This window comes from Myotis daubentonii, chromosome 9, assembly GCF_963259705.1.
Source record: "Myotis daubentonii chromosome 9, mMyoDau2.1, whole genome shotgun sequence".
Lineage (NCBI taxonomy): Eukaryota > Metazoa > Chordata > Mammalia > Chiroptera > Vespertilionidae > Myotis > Myotis daubentonii.
The window spans coordinates 15065941-15082709 of NC_081848.1; the positions used below are offsets into that span (position 1 = coordinate 15065941).

The 16769-nt window shown below is 51.6% G+C and overlaps 4 protein-coding genes across 4 annotated transcripts; all 4 read left to right on the forward strand.

The window, feature by feature from the left end:
* The first annotated feature begins 1393 nt into the window (after nucleotides 1-1393).
* Nucleotides 1394-3247, forward strand: LOC132242012 (importin subunit alpha-1-like). Its single transcript, XM_059710949.1, is given in 2 exon segments — nucleotides 1394-3207; nucleotides 3210-3247. Coding segments are annotated over 2 exon segments (1590 nt in total). The 5' UTR covers nucleotides 1394-1655.
* A 2228-nt stretch (nucleotides 3248-5475) lies between these two features.
* LOC132242014 (importin subunit alpha-1-like) lies at nucleotides 5476-7340 on the forward strand. The gene has a single exon (XM_059710950.1). The coding sequence runs from the start codon at nucleotides 5748-5750 to the stop codon at nucleotides 7338-7340; it is 1593 nt and encodes a 530-aa protein (XP_059566933.1). The 5' UTR covers nucleotides 5476-5747.
* A 2227-nt stretch (nucleotides 7341-9567) lies between these two features.
* LOC132242015 (importin subunit alpha-1-like) lies at nucleotides 9568-11432 on the forward strand. Its single transcript, XM_059710951.1, has one exon. The coding sequence runs from the start codon at nucleotides 9840-9842 to the stop codon at nucleotides 11430-11432; it is 1593 nt and encodes a 530-aa protein (XP_059566934.1). The 5' UTR covers nucleotides 9568-9839.
* Nucleotides 11433-13659: 2227 nt separating this feature from the next.
* Nucleotides 13660-15524, forward strand: LOC132242016 (importin subunit alpha-1-like). Its single transcript, XM_059710952.1, has one exon. The coding sequence runs from the start codon at nucleotides 13932-13934 to the stop codon at nucleotides 15522-15524; it is 1593 nt and encodes a 530-aa protein (XP_059566935.1). The 5' UTR covers nucleotides 13660-13931.
* The last annotated feature ends 1245 nt before the right edge of the window (nucleotides 15525-16769 follow it).

The following is a 16769-nucleotide window of genomic DNA, read 5'->3' on the forward strand; positions in this document are numbered from 1 at the left end:
ATCCGCACACGTCACATCACTCTGCTTGGCCCCGGAGGATGGCTGGTTAGCCAGAGATGGTAAGATTCCTCAGGGAGGAACAACCTAAGACAGACACAGTCGCAGCGGGGCCGTCAGGAGACAACTTGGGGGTCAACGGAGGTGGGGCACAGACCCTCACACGCGCTTCCCCCCAACTTTGCAGACCTGAACCCCTCACCCCTTCGGAGGGAGGTCCCCTGCCCCCATGGCTGCTTCCCTTCCCACACCCAGCTCACATCGGAACCCAGGTAAAGTCAAAGACTGGCTGACAGCAGCTGCCTGTCACTGTGCAACAGGACTTGTTTCCTATTTCTTCCTTGGACTACAGGGAAAGGGCCAGCTGAAGGACAGGGCTGTGTCAGGATGTTGTCTTCTTCCCTTTCTTCTCCCTCTTCTTTTTCTAAACACTTCCATGCCTTGTAGTTCTTCTGCTTTCTCTTCTTTTTCTCTCTACTACCCTCCTTCTCCTCCTCCTCCTCCTCCTCCTCTTCCTCCTCCTCCTCGTCCTAGTCCTCCTCCTCCTCCTCCTCCTCCTCCTCCTCCTCCTCCTCCTCCTCCCCCATTCCTCCTCCCCGGTATCTTCATATCAGCCGACCCACAGGGCACAGCTGACTCCTCCCCGAACACCTACGTCACCACCAAGAGCGGCCCTGATGGACCCTTTGATGAAGCCTTCAACTCGCTGAAGCTTCGGGAAGCCTGGCGCCAATGATGCCGCCCGCTAGCCGGTCAACAAGGACAACCAAACCACTGACTTGAGGACAGCTGAAATCCCTTGAGTGAACAGGCTCGCAACCTTCTACAGGAACCAGGCTCCTTGTGCACTCCAACCACTATGTTTATAGCTATGCTCGCTACCATTGCTTGTCAGCCTTCTTCCGAGCCTTAAGCAACCCAATCCAAGAGGTGGCCGCAGATTTACATGCGCCATCATTTAAAAAATAAAAAGGGGAATTTGCCGGGAGCCGGTCCATCCTTGCTGCCTGACACAGTCGCTGCAGGGAAGGAACTTCTGCTCTGCTCGGCATATGTTTCAAGGGACCTGGCGCATAATGGCATACTGTTCTTAATATGTTTGCTCCCCTCCTTGGCACTTATGTGTTTTAACCAAGGTCACCTCTCTGAGAGAGGTTGTTTCCCCAGGTAGGGATTTTCCCCTGAAGTTAGGGAGGGAACAAAACCCTTTAACTAAGTGCCAGCCGGGTGGTTAATCACTTTCACTACGAACAGTCATGCTTAAGCTACGTAATCTTTAATCCCTGGAATGGAGAAGAGACACGCCCTAACCTTTGGAACAGACATTGATAGGATTACAATCAGCCGGTATAAATACGGACGTATCAAGGCACTAAAAACACAGAACCTGGCTGGAGATCCTGGACAGAACTTGGCTGGAGATCCTGGCTAGGCTGCTGATCAACGGAACGCTGTCTCCGTGTCCTTCATTCTTCGCCGACTCTGTCCACACCTTTGGGAACCCCTGGACCTGCTGGGGTTGGACCCCAACACACCTTCTGAGAGCTGAGCCACTGTAGACGTTCTCGGAGCCACCGAACCGCAGCCCGTCCTCTGCTCACGGGTCTCCTGTGCAAGCCTGAGCGGCTGTGTGGAGCTTCTCCCTTGGTCTCATAACCATGCCCACCAACGACAATGCTGATTCGCCAGCTGCCCACCTTCACAGGTTCAAGAACAAGGGGAAAGACAGTACAGAAATGAGGCGGCGCCGAATAGAAGTTAATGTGGAGCTGAGGAAAGCTAAGAAGGATGACCAGATGCTGAAAAGGAGAAATGTGAGCTCCTTTCCCGATGATGCTGCTGCGTCTCCACTGCAGGAACACCGCAACAACCAGGGCACTGTACATTGGTCTGTTGAGGACATTGTCAAAGCCATAAATAGCAACAATTTGGGAAGCCAGCTCCAAGCTACTCAGGCTGCAAGGAAACTGCTTTCTAGGGGAAAGCAGCCACCCATAGGCACCATCATCCGGGCTGGTTTGATCCCACAACTTGTGTCCTTCTTGGGCAGAACCGACTCTAGTCGCATCCAGTTTGAATCTGCTTGGGCCCTCACTAACATTGCTTCCGGGACTTCGCAACAGACCAAAGCTGTAGTAGATGGAGGTGCTATTCCAGCATTCATTTCTCTCTTGGCATCTCCCCACGCTCACATCCGGGACCAAGCCGCATGGGCTCTAGGAAATATTGCAGGCGATGGTCCAGTTTTCCGAGACCTGGTTATCAGGTATGGTGCAGTTGACCCACTGCTGGCTCTTCTTGCAGTTCCTGATATGTCATCCTTAGCACGTGGTTACCTACGTAACCTGACCAGGACACTTTTAAACCTTTGTCGCCACAAGAATGCTGTACCCCCATTAGATGCTGTTGAGAAGATTCTCCCGACTTTAGTTCGGCTCCTGCATCATGAAGATCCAGAAGTATTAGCAGATAGCTGCTGGGCCATCTCCTACCTGACTCTTGGTCCACATGAACGGATTGAAATGGTTGTGAAAACAGGAGCTGTGCCCCAACTTGTGAAGCTCCTAGGAGCTACTGAAGTGCCAATTGTGACTCCTGCGCTAAGAGCGATAGGCAATATTGCCGCTGGCACGTATGAACAGACACAGGCTGTAATAGACGCAGGAGCACTTGCCATCTTTCCCAGCCTACTGATGAACTCCGAAACTAAAATTCACAAGGAAGCTACACGGACCCTCTCAAACATCACAACTGGCCGCCAGGACCAGATACAGCAAGTTGTCAATCATGGATTAGTCCCATTCCTCATTGCTGTTCTTGCTAAGGCGGGCTTTCAGACACAAAAGGAAGCTGTATGGGCTGTGAGCAACTACACAAGTGGCGGAACAGTTGAACAGATTGGATACCTCGTTCATTGTGGCATAATAGAACCACTGATGAACCTCTTAACTGCAAAAGATACCAAAATTATTATGGTTATTCTGGATGCCATTTCCAATATATTCCAGGCTGCTGAGAAACTAGGTGAAACTGAGAAGCTCAGTACGATGATTGAAGAATGTGGAGGTTTGGACAAAATTGAAGCTCTACAAAACCATAAAAATGAGTCTGTGTACGAAGCGTCACTATACTTGATTGAGAAATATTTTTCCGTAGAGGAACAGGAAGATCAAAATGTCGTGCCGGAAACTACCTCTGAAGGTTATACACTTTGGTTTGGGATGGCACTCCTGGGACCTTTAACTTTTAGATTGGACAACTGAGGCATAAAGTTGTCTGTTGTGTACTGTGTTTGGTATCAGTACGTCTCACTGTTTCTCTACTAAGAACTCTTTTTCAGCCCTGATTGGTTTGGCTCAGTGGATGGGGAGTCAGCCTGCGGACTCGAGGGTCCAGGTTCCATTCCGGTCGGGGGCATGCGCCTTGGTGCGGGCACATCCCCAGCGGGAGGCGTGCAGGAGGCAGCTGATCGGTGTTTGTCTCTCATCGATGTTCCTGGCTCTCAATCCCTCTCCCTTCCTCTCTGTGAAAGATCAATAAAATATTTTTTTTTTTTAAATAAAGAACTCTCTTTAAACGTGGTTTGTTATTGTAGCACTTTGTACAATGAATCTATAGGTGAACAGTTCCAAACTGTACATACTGTATGAAGCTTCTGCTCTCTGTGAGTTTCTCCTAAGTGGAATTTCATAGCTTGCAGTCTCCTGTAAGTAAAGAACAAATTCCACCCCCACCCCCTCCCCCCCCAAAAAAATCCAAAACCAAAAACAAAACCCTTAACAAAACTGCCAGGCGGGTAGTGCACACCTGACCAGTGCCCGTCTGCAGCAGATGTGCAGCCCTGAGCTGGCTGTTCACGCTGAGGTTGAGGCCTGGTGGTGGCCGGTGCCCTGCATCTGTCTCTCGCCCAATGGGGTGTGCTGGGCCGTCCCTGGGGAAGAATCCTGGGTTCCCAAGGAGATGTGACCCGAGCCGGGACCCCGTTGGCAGGCGAGGGGAGCCCAAGGCAGGTGCTGGGCGTGGAGGCCACGGGGGCACATGCTACCAAGGAGACAGAACTGAGCCTCTTGCAGGGGCGTGCTGCCCCATCCCTCATCCGCACACGTCACATCACTCTGCTTGGCCCCGGAGGATGGCTGGTTAGCCAGAGATGGTAAGATTCCTCAGGGAAGGAACAACCTAAGACAGACACAGTCGCAGCGGGGCCGTCAGGAGACAACTTGGGGGTCAACGGAGGTGGGGCACAGACCCTCACCGCGCTTCCCCCCAACTTTGCAGACCTGAACCCTCACCCCTTCGGAGGGAGGTCCCCTGCCCCCATGGCTGCTTCCCTTCCCACACCCAGCTCACATCGGAACCCAGGTAAAGTCAAAGACTGGCTGACAGCAGCTGCCCTGTCACTGTGCAACAGGACTTGTTTCCTATTTCTTCCTTGGACTACAGGGAAAGGGGCAGCTGAAGGACAGGGCTGTGTCAGGATGTTGTCTTCTTCCCTTTCTTCTCCCTCTTTTTTTCTAAACACTTCCATGCCTTGTAGTTCTTCTGCTTTCTCTTCTTTTTCTCTCTACTACCCTCCTTCTCCTCCTCCTCCTCCTCCTCCTCTTCCTCCTCCTCCTCGTCCTAGTCCTCCTCCTCCTCCTCCTCCTCCTCCTCCTCCTCCTCCTCCTCCTCCCCCCACTCCTCCTCCCCGGTATCTTCATATCAGCCGACCCACAGGGCACAGCTGACTCCTCCCCGAACACCTACGTCACCACCAAGAGCGGCCCTGATGGACCCTTTGATGAAGCCCTTCAACTCGCTGAAGCTTCGGGAAGCCTGGCGCCAATGATGCCGCCCGCTAGCCGGGTCAACAAGGACAACCAAACCACTGACTTGAGGACAGCTGAAATCCCTTGAGTGAACAGGCTCGCAACCTTCTACAGGAACCAGGCTCCTTGTGCACTCCAACCACTATGTTTATAGCTATGCTCGCTACCATTGCTTGTCAGCCTTCTTCCGAGCCTTAAGCAACCCAATCCAAGAGGTGGCCGCAGATTTACATGCGCCATCATTTAAAAAATAAAAAGGGGGAATTTGCCGGGAGCCGGTCCATCCTTGCTGCCTGACACAGTCGCTGCAGGGAAGGAACTTCTGCTCTGCTCGGCATATGTTTCAAGGGACCTGGCGCATAATGGCATACTGTTCTTAATATGTTTGCTCCCCTCCTTGGCACTATGTGTTTTAACCAAGGTCACCTCTCTGAGAGAGGTTGTTTCCCCAGGTAGGGATTTTCCCCTGAAGTTAGGGAGGGAACAAAACCCTTTAACTAAGTGCCAGCCGGGTGGTTAATCACTTTCACTACGAACAGTCATGCTTAAGCTACGTAATCTTTAATCCCTGGAATGGAGAAGAGACACGCCCTAACCTTTGGAACAGACATTGATAGGATTACAATCAGCCGGTATAAATACGGACGTATCAAGGCACTAAAACACAGAACCTGGCTGGAGATCCTGGACAGAACTTGGCTGGAGATCCTGGCTAGGCTGCTGATCAACGGAACGCTGTCTCCGTGTCCTTCATTCTTCGCCGACTCTGTCCACACCTTTGGGAACCCCTGGACCTGCTGGGGTTGGACCCCAACACACCTTCTGAGAGCTGAGCCACTGTAGACGTTCTCGGAGCCACCGAACCGCAGCCCGTCCTCTGCTCACGGGTCTCCTGTGCAAGCCTGAGCGGCTGTGTGGAGCTTCTCCCTTGGTCTCATAACCATGCCCACCAACGACAATGCTGATTCGCCAGCTGCCCACCTTCACAGGTTCAAGAACAAGGGGAAAGACAGTACAGAAATGAGGCGGCGCCGAATAGAAGTTAATGTGGAGCTGAGGAAAGCTAAGAAGGATGACCAGATGCTGAAAAGGAGAAATGTGAGCTCCTTTCCCGATGATGCTGCTGCGTCTCCACTGCAGGAACACCGCAACAACCAGGGCACTGTACATTGGTCTGTTGAGGACATTGTCAAAGCCATAAATAGCAACAATTTGGGAAGCCAGCTCCAAGCTACTCAGGCTGCAAGGAAACTGCTTTCTAGGGGAAAGCAGCCACCCATAGGCACCATCATCCGGGCTGGTTTGATCCCACAACTTGTGTCCTTCTTGGGCAGAACCGACTCTAGTCGCATCCAGTTTGAATCTGCTTGGGCCCTCACTAACATTGCTTCCGGGACTTCGCAACAGACCAAAGCTGTAGTAGATGGAGGTGCTATTCCAGCATTCATTTCTCTCTTGGCATCTCCCCACGCTCACATCCGGGACCAAGCCGCATGGGCTCTAGGAAATATTGCAGGCGATGGTCCAGTTTTCCGAGACCTGGTTATCAGGTATGGTGCAGTTGACCCACTGCTGGCTCTTCTTGCAGTTCCTGATATGTCATCCTTAGCACGTGGTTACCTACGTAACCTGACCAGGACACTTTTAAACCTTTGTCGCCACAAGAATGCTGTACCCCCATTAGATGCTGTTGAGAAGATTCTCCCGACTTTAGTTCGGCTCCTGCATCATGAAGATCCAGAAGTATTAGCAGATAGCTGCTGGGCCATCTCCTACCTGACTCTTGGTCCACATGAACGGATTGAAATGGTTGTGAAAACAGGAGCTGTGCCCCAACTTGTGAAGCTCCTAGGAGCTACTGAAGTGCCAATTGTGACTCCTGCGCTAAGAGCGATAGGCAATATTGCCGCTGGCACGTATGAACAGACACAGGCTGTAATAGACGCAGGAGCACTTGCCATCTTTCCCAGCCTACTGATGAACTCCGAAACTAAAATTCACAAGGAAGCTACACGGACCCTCTCAAACATCACAACTGGCCGCCAGGACCAGATACAGCAAGTTGTCAATCATGGATTAGTCCCATTCCTCATTGCTGTTCTTGCTAAGGCGGGCTTTCAGACACAAAAGGAAGCTGTATGGGCTGTGAGCAACTACACAAGTGGCGGAACAGTTGAACAGATTGGATACCTCGTTCATTGTGGCATAATAGAACCACTGATGAACCTCTTAACTGCAAAAGATACCAAAATTATTATGGTTATTCTGGATGCCATTTCCAATATATTCCAGGCTGCTGAGAAACTAGGTGAAACTGAGAAGCTCAGTACGATGATTGAAGAATGTGGAGGTTTGGACAAAATTGAAGCTCTACAAAACCATAAAAATGAGTCTGTGTACGAAGCGTCACTATACTTGATTGAGAAATATTTTTCCGTAGAGGAACAGGAAGATCAAAATGTCGTGCCGGAAACTACCTCTGAAGGTTATACACTCCAAGTTTGGGATGGCACTCCTGGGACCTTTAACTTTTAGATTGGACAACTGAGGCATAAAGTTGTCTGTTGTGTACTGTGTTTGGTATCAGTACGTCTCACTGTTTCTCTACTAAGAACTCTTTTTCAGCCCTGATTGGTTTGGCTCAGTGGATGGGGAGTCAGCCTGCGGACTCGAGGGTCCAGGTTCCATTCCGGTCGGGGGCATGCGCCTTGGTGCGGGCACATCCCCAGCGGGAGGCGTGCAGGAGGCAGCTGATCGGTGTTTGTCTCTCATCGATGTTCCTGGCTCTCAATCCCTCTCCCTTCCTCTCTGTGAAAGATCAATAAAATATTTTTTTTTTTTAAATAAAGAACTCTCTTTAAACGTGGTTTGTTATTGTAGCACTTTGTACAATGAATCTATAGGTGAACAGTTCCAAACTGTACATACTGTATGAAGCTTCTGCTCTCTGTGAGTTTCTCCTAAGTGGAATTTCATAGCTTGCAGTCTCCTGTAAGTAAAGAACAAATTCCACCCCCACCCCCTCCCCCCCAAAAAAATCCAAAACCAAAAACAAAACCCTTAACAAAACTGCCAGGCGGGTAGTGCACACCTGACCAGTGCCCGTCTGCAGCAGATGTGCAGCCCTGAGCTGGCTGTTCACGCTGAGGTTGAGGCCTGGTGGTGGCCGGTGCCCTGCATCTGTCTCTCGCCCAATGGGGTGTGCTGGGCCGTCCCTGGGGAAGAATCCTGGGTTCCCAAGGAGATGTGACCCGAGCCGGGACCCCGTTGGCAGGCGAGGGGAGCCCAAGGCAGGTGCTGGGCGTGGAGGCCACGGGGGCACATGCTACCAAGGAGACAGAACTGAGCCTCTTGCAGGGGCGTGCTGCCCCATCCCTCATCCGCACACGTCACATCACTCTGCTTGGCCCCGGAGGATGGCTGGTTAGCCAGAGATGGTAAGATTCCTCAGGGAAGGAACAACCTAAGACAGACACAGTCGCAGCGGGGCCGTCAGGAGACAACTTGGGGGTCAACGGAGGTGGGGCACAGACCCTCACCGCGCTTCCCCCCAACTTTGCAGACCTGAACCCTCACCCCTTCGGAGGGAGGTCCCCTGCCCCCATGGCTGCTTCCCTTCCCACACCCAGCTCACATCGGAACCCAGGTAAAGTCAAAGACTGGCTGACAGCAGCTGCCCTGTCACTGTGCAACAGGACTTGTTTCCTATTTCTTCCTTGGACTACAGGGAAAGGGGCAGCTGAAGGACAGGGCTGTGTCAGGATGTTGTCTTCTTCCCTTTCTTCTCCCTCTTTTTTTCTAAACACTTCCATGCCTTGTAGTTCTTCTGCTTTCTCTTCTTTTTCTCTCTACTACCCTCCTTCTCCTCCTCCTCCTCCTCCTCCTCTTCCTCCTCCTCCTCGTCCTAGTCCTCCTCCTCCTCCTCCTCCTCCTCCTCCTCCTCCTCCTCCTCCTCCCCCCACTCCTCCTCCCCGGTATCTTCATATCAGCCGACCCACAGGGCACAGCTGACTCCTCCCCGAACACCTACGTCACCACCAAGAGCGGCCCTGATGGACCCTTTGATGAAGCCCTTCAACTCGCTGAAGCTTCGGGAAGCCTGGCGCCAATGATGCCGCCCGCTAGCCGGGTCAACAAGGACAACCAAACCACTGACTTGAGGACAGCTGAAATCCCTTGAGTGAACAGGCTCGCAACCTTCTACAGGAACCAGGCTCCTTGTGCACTCCAACCACTATGTTTATAGCTATGCTCGCTACCATTGCTTGTCAGCCTTCTTCCGAGCCTTAAGCAACCCAATCCAAGAGGTGGCCGCAGATTTACATGCGCCATCATTTAAAAAATAAAAAGGGGGAATTTGCCGGGAGCCGGTCCATCCTTGCTGCCTGACACAGTCGCTGCAGGGAAGGAACTTCTGCTCTGCTCGGCATATGTTTCAAGGGACCTGGCGCATAATGGCATACTGTTCTTAATATGTTTGCTCCCCTCCTTGGCACTATGTGTTTTAACCAAGGTCACCTCTCTGAGAGAGGTTGTTTCCCCAGGTAGGGATTTTCCCCTGAAGTTAGGGAGGGAACAAAACCCTTTAACTAAGTGCCAGCCGGGTGGTTAATCACTTTCACTACGAACAGTCATGCTTAAGCTACGTAATCTTTAATCCCTGGAATGGAGAAGAGACACGCCCTAACCTTTGGAACAGACATTGATAGGATTACAATCAGCCGGTATAAATACGGACGTATCAAGGCACTAAAACACAGAACCTGGCTGGAGATCCTGGACAGAACTTGGCTGGAGATCCTGGCTAGGCTGCTGATCAACGGAACGCTGTCTCCGTGTCCTTCATTCTTCGCCGACTCTGTCCACACCTTTGGGAACCCCTGGACCTGCTGGGGTTGGACCCCAACACACCTTCTGAGAGCTGAGCCACTGTAGACGTTCTCGGAGCCACCGAACCGCAGCCCGTCCTCTGCTCACGGGTCTCCTGTGCAAGCCTGAGCGGCTGTGTGGAGCTTCTCCCTTGGTCTCATAACCATGCCCACCAACGACAATGCTGATTCGCCAGCTGCCCACCTTCACAGGTTCAAGAACAAGGGGAAAGACAGTACAGAAATGAGGCGGCGCCGAATAGAAGTTAATGTGGAGCTGAGGAAAGCTAAGAAGGATGACCAGATGCTGAAAAGGAGAAATGTGAGCTCCTTTCCCGATGATGCTGCTGCGTCTCCACTGCAGGAACACCGCAACAACCAGGGCACTGTACATTGGTCTGTTGAGGACATTGTCAAAGCCATAAATAGCAACAATTTGGGAAGCCAGCTCCAAGCTACTCAGGCTGCAAGGAAACTGCTTTCTAGGGGAAAGCAGCCACCCATAGGCACCATCATCCGGGCTGGTTTGATCCCACAACTTGTGTCCTTCTTGGGCAGAACCGACTCTAGTCGCATCCAGTTTGAATCTGCTTGGGCCCTCACTAACATTGCTTCCGGGACTTCGCAACAGACCAAAGCTGTAGTAGATGGAGGTGCTATTCCAGCATTCATTTCTCTCTTGGCATCTCCCCACGCTCACATCCGGGACCAAGCCGCATGGGCTCTAGGAAATATTGCAGGCGATGGTCCAGTTTTCCGAGACCTGGTTATCAGGTATGGTGCAGTTGACCCACTGCTGGCTCTTCTTGCAGTTCCTGATATGTCATCCTTAGCACGTGGTTACCTACGTAACCTGACCAGGACACTTTTAAACCTTTGTCGCCACAAGAATGCTGTACCCCCATTAGATGCTGTTGAGAAGATTCTCCCGACTTTAGTTCGGCTCCTGCATCATGAAGATCCAGAAGTATTAGCAGATAGCTGCTGGGCCATCTCCTACCTGACTCTTGGTCCACATGAACGGATTGAAATGGTTGTGAAAACAGGAGCTGTGCCCCAACTTGTGAAGCTCCTAGGAGCTACTGAAGTGCCAATTGTGACTCCTGCGCTAAGAGCGATAGGCAATATTGCCGCTGGCACGTATGAACAGACACAGGCTGTAATAGACGCAGGAGCACTTGCCATCTTTCCCAGCCTACTGATGAACTCCGAAACTAAAATTCACAAGGAAGCTACACGGACCCTCTCAAACATCACAACTGGCCGCCAGGACCAGATACAGCAAGTTGTCAATCATGGATTAGTCCCATTCCTCATTGCTGTTCTTGCTAAGGCGGGCTTTCAGACACAAAAGGAAGCTGTATGGGCTGTGAGCAACTACACAAGTGGCGGAACAGTTGAACAGATTGGATACCTCGTTCATTGTGGCATAATAGAACCACTGATGAACCTCTTAACTGCAAAAGATACCAAAATTATTATGGTTATTCTGGATGCCATTTCCAATATATTCCAGGCTGCTGAGAAACTAGGTGAAACTGAGAAGCTCAGTACGATGATTGAAGAATGTGGAGGTTTGGACAAAATTGAAGCTCTACAAAACCATAAAAATGAGTCTGTGTACGAAGCGTCACTATACTTGATTGAGAAATATTTTTCCGTAGAGGAACAGGAAGATCAAAATGTCGTGCCGGAAACTACCTCTGAAGGTTATACACTCCAAGTTTGGGATGGCACTCCTGGGACCTTTAACTTTTAGATTGGACAACTGAGGCATAAAGTTGTCTGTTGTGTACTGTGTTTGGTATCAGTACGTCTCACTGTTTCTCTACTAAGAACTCTTTTTCAGCCCTGATTGGTTTGGCTCAGTGGATGGGGAGTCAGCCTGCGGACTCGAGGGTCCAGGTTCCATTCCGGTCGGGGGCATGCGCCTTGGTGCGGGCACATCCCCAGCGGGAGGCGTGCAGGAGGCAGCTGATCGGTGTTTGTCTCTCATCGATGTTCCTGGCTCTCAATCCCTCTCCCTTCCTCTCTGTGAAAGATCAATAAAATATTTTTTTTTTTTAAATAAAGAACTCTCTTTAAACGTGGTTTGTTATTGTAGCACTTTGTACAATGAATCTATAGGTGAACAGTTCCAAACTGTACATACTGTATGAAGCTTCTGCTCTCTGTGAGTTTCTCCTAAGTGGAATTTCATAGCTTGCAGTCTCCTGTAAGTAAAGAACAAATTCCACCCCCACCCCCTCCCCCCCAAAAAAATCCAAAACCAAAAACAAAACCCTTAACAAAACTGCCAGGCGGGTAGTGCACACCTGACCAGTGCCCGTCTGCAGCAGATGTGCAGCCCTGAGCTGGCTGTTCACGCTGAGGTTGAGGCCTGGTGGTGGCCGGTGCCCTGCATCTGTCTCTCGCCCAATGGGGTGTGCTGGGCCGTCCCTGGGGAAGAATCCTGGGTTCCCAAGGAGATGTGACCCGAGCCGGGACCCCGTTGGCAGGCGAGGGGAGCCCAAGGCAGGTGCTGGGCGTGGAGGCCACGGGGGCACATGCTACCAAGGAGACAGAACTGAGCCTCTTGCAGGGGCGTGCTGCCCCATCCCTCATCCGCACACGTCACATCACTCTGCTTGGCCCCGGAGGATGGCTGGTTAGCCAGAGATGGTAAGATTCCTCAGGGAAGGAACAACCTAAGACAGACACAGTCGCAGCGGGGCCGTCAGGAGACAACTTGGGGGTCAACGGAGGTGGGGCACAGACCCTCACCGCGCTTCCCCCCAACTTTGCAGACCTGAACCCTCACCCCTTCGGAGGGAGGTCCCCTGCCCCCATGGCTGCTTCCCTTCCCACACCCAGCTCACATCGGAACCCAGGTAAAGTCAAAGACTGGCTGACAGCAGCTGCCCTGTCACTGTGCAACAGGACTTGTTTCCTATTTCTTCCTTGGACTACAGGGAAAGGGGCAGCTGAAGGACAGGGCTGTGTCAGGATGTTGTCTTCTTCCCTTTCTTCTCCCTCTTTTTTTCTAAACACTTCCATGCCTTGTAGTTCTTCTGCTTTCTCTTCTTTTTCTCTCTACTACCCTCCTTCTCCTCCTCCTCCTCCTCCTCCTCTTCCTCCTCCTCCTCGTCCTAGTCCTCCTCCTCCTCCTCCTCCTCCTCCTCCTCCTCCTCCTCCTCCTCCCCCCACTCCTCCTCCCCGGTATCTTCATATCAGCCGACCCACAGGGCACAGCTGACTCCTCCCCGAACACCTACGTCACCACCAAGAGCGGCCCTGATGGACCCTTTGATGAAGCCCTTCAACTCGCTGAAGCTTCGGGAAGCCTGGCGCCAATGATGCCGCCCGCTAGCCGGGTCAACAAGGACAACCAAACCACTGACTTGAGGACAGCTGAAATCCCTTGAGTGAACAGGCTCGCAACCTTCTACAGGAACCAGGCTCCTTGTGCACTCCAACCACTATGTTTATAGCTATGCTCGCTACCATTGCTTGTCAGCCTTCTTCCGAGCCTTAAGCAACCCAATCCAAGAGGTGGCCGCAGATTTACATGCGCCATCATTTAAAAAATAAAAAGGGGGAATTTGCCGGGAGCCGGTCCATCCTTGCTGCCTGACACAGTCGCTGCAGGGAAGGAACTTCTGCTCTGCTCGGCATATGTTTCAAGGGACCTGGCGCATAATGGCATACTGTTCTTAATATGTTTGCTCCCCTCCTTGGCACTATGTGTTTTAACCAAGGTCACCTCTCTGAGAGAGGTTGTTTCCCCAGGTAGGGATTTTCCCCTGAAGTTAGGGAGGGAACAAAACCCTTTAACTAAGTGCCAGCCGGGTGGTTAATCACTTTCACTACGAACAGTCATGCTTAAGCTACGTAATCTTTAATCCCTGGAATGGAGAAGAGACACGCCCTAACCTTTGGAACAGACATTGATAGGATTACAATCAGCCGGTATAAATACGGACGTATCAAGGCACTAAAACACAGAACCTGGCTGGAGATCCTGGACAGAACTTGGCTGGAGATCCTGGCTAGGCTGCTGATCAACGGAACGCTGTCTCCGTGTCCTTCATTCTTCGCCGACTCTGTCCACACCTTTGGGAACCCCTGGACCTGCTGGGGTTGGACCCCAACACACCTTCTGAGAGCTGAGCCACTGTAGACGTTCTCGGAGCCACCGAACCGCAGCCCGTCCTCTGCTCACGGGTCTCCTGTGCAAGCCTGAGCGGCTGTGTGGAGCTTCTCCCTTGGTCTCATAACCATGCCCACCAACGACAATGCTGATTCGCCAGCTGCCCACCTTCACAGGTTCAAGAACAAGGGGAAAGACAGTACAGAAATGAGGCGGCGCCGAATAGAAGTTAATGTGGAGCTGAGGAAAGCTAAGAAGGATGACCAGATGCTGAAAAGGAGAAATGTGAGCTCCTTTCCCGATGATGCTGCTGCGTCTCCACTGCAGGAACACCGCAACAACCAGGGCACTGTACATTGGTCTGTTGAGGACATTGTCAAAGCCATAAATAGCAACAATTTGGGAAGCCAGCTCCAAGCTACTCAGGCTGCAAGGAAACTGCTTTCTAGGGGAAAGCAGCCACCCATAGGCACCATCATCCGGGCTGGTTTGATCCCACAACTTGTGTCCTTCTTGGGCAGAACCGACTCTAGTCGCATCCAGTTTGAATCTGCTTGGGCCCTCACTAACATTGCTTCCGGGACTTCGCAACAGACCAAAGCTGTAGTAGATGGAGGTGCTATTCCAGCATTCATTTCTCTCTTGGCATCTCCCCACGCTCACATCCGGGACCAAGCCGCATGGGCTCTAGGAAATATTGCAGGCGATGGTCCAGTTTTCCGAGACCTGGTTATCAGGTATGGTGCAGTTGACCCACTGCTGGCTCTTCTTGCAGTTCCTGATATGTCATCCTTAGCACGTGGTTACCTACGTAACCTGACCAGGACACTTTTAAACCTTTGTCGCCACAAGAATGCTGTACCCCCATTAGATGCTGTTGAGAAGATTCTCCCGACTTTAGTTCGGCTCCTGCATCATGAAGATCCAGAAGTATTAGCAGATAGCTGCTGGGCCATCTCCTACCTGACTCTTGGTCCACATGAACGGATTGAAATGGTTGTGAAAACAGGAGCTGTGCCCCAACTTGTGAAGCTCCTAGGAGCTACTGAAGTGCCAATTGTGACTCCTGCGCTAAGAGCGATAGGCAATATTGCCGCTGGCACGTATGAACAGACACAGGCTGTAATAGACGCAGGAGCACTTGCCATCTTTCCCAGCCTACTGATGAACTCCGAAACTAAAATTCACAAGGAAGCTACACGGACCCTCTCAAACATCACAACTGGCCGCCAGGACCAGATACAGCAAGTTGTCAATCATGGATTAGTCCCATTCCTCATTGCTGTTCTTGCTAAGGCGGGCTTTCAGACACAAAAGGAAGCTGTATGGGCTGTGAGCAACTACACAAGTGGCGGAACAGTTGAACAGATTGGATACCTCGTTCATTGTGGCATAATAGAACCACTGATGAACCTCTTAACTGCAAAAGATACCAAAATTATTATGGTTATTCTGGATGCCATTTCCAATATATTCCAGGCTGCTGAGAAACTAGGTGAAACTGAGAAGCTCAGTACGATGATTGAAGAATGTGGAGGTTTGGACAAAATTGAAGCTCTACAAAACCATAAAAATGAGTCTGTGTACGAAGCGTCACTATACTTGATTGAGAAATATTTTTCCGTAGAGGAACAGGAAGATCAAAATGTCGTGCCGGAAACTACCTCTGAAGGTTATACACTCCAAGTTTGGGATGGCACTCCTGGGACCTTTAACTTTTAGATTGGACAACTGAGGCATAAAGTTGTCTGTTGTGTACTGTGTTTGGTATCAGTACGTCTCACTGTTTCTCTACTAAGAACTCTTTTTCAGCCCTGATTGGTTTGGCTCAGTGGATGGGGAGTCAGCCTGCGGACTCGAGGGTCCAGGTTCCATTCCGGTCGGGGGCATGCGCCTTGGTGCGGGCACATCCCCAGCGGGAGGCGTGCAGGAGGCAGCTGATCGGTGTTTGTCTCTCATCGATGTTCCTGGCTCTCAATCCCTCTCCCTTCCTCTCTGTGAAAGATCAATAAAATATTTTTTTTTTTTAAATAAAGAACTCTCTTTAAACGTGGTTTGTTATTGTAGCACTTTGTACAATGAATCTATAGGTGAACAGTTCCAAACTGTACATACTGTATGAAGCTTCTGCTCTCTGTGAGTTTCTCCTATGTGGAATTTCATAGCTTGCAGTCTCCTGTAAGTAAAGAACAAATTCCACCCCCACCCCCTCCCCCCCCAAAAAATCCAAAACCAAAAACAAAACCCTTAACAAAACTGCCAGGCGGGTAGTGCACACCTGACCAGTGCCCGTCTGCAGCAGATGTGCAGCCCTGAGCTGGCTGTTCACGCTGAGGTTGAGGCCTGGTGGTGGCCGGTGCCCTGCATCTGTCTCTCGCCCAATGGGGTGTGCTGGGCCGTCCCTGGGGAAGAATCCTGGGTTCCCAAGGAGATGTGACCCGAGCCGGGACCCCGTTGGCAGGCGAGGGGAGCCCAAGGCAGGTGCTGGGCGTGGAGGCCACGGGGGCACATGCTACCAAGGAGACAGAACTGAGCCTCTTGCAGGGGCGTGCTGCCCCATCCCTCATCCGCACACGTCACATCACTCTGCTTGGCCCCGGAGGATGGCTGGTTAGCCAGAGATGGTAAGATTCCTCAGGGAAGGAACAACCTAAGACAGACACAGTCGCAGCGGGGCCGTCAGGAGACAACTTGGGGGTCAACGGAGGTGGGGCACAGACCCTCACCGCGCTTCCCCCCAACTTTGCAGACCTGAACCCTCACCCCTTCGGAGGGAGGTCCCCTGCCCCCATGGCTGCTTCCCTTCCCACACCCAGCTCACATCGGAACCCAGGTAAAGTCAAAGACTGGCTGACAGCAGCTGCCCTGTCACTGTGCAACAGGACTTGTTTCCTATTTCTTCCTTGGACTACAGGGAAAGGGGCAGCTGAAGGACAGGGCTGTGTCAGGATGTTGTCTTCTTCCCTT

Bases quoted from the DNA above. Each gene is read 5' to 3' on its own strand.
- LOC132242014 (XM_059710950.1), top strand. From the start codon at position 5,748: ATGCCCACCAACGACAATGCTGATTCGCCAGCTGCCCACCTTCACAGG.
- LOC132242015 (XM_059710951.1), top strand. From the start codon at position 9,840: ATGCCCACCAACGACAATGCTGATTCGCCAGCTGCCCACCTTCACAGG.
- LOC132242016 (XM_059710952.1), top strand. From the start codon at position 13,932: ATGCCCACCAACGACAATGCTGATTCGCCAGCTGCCCACCTTCACAGG.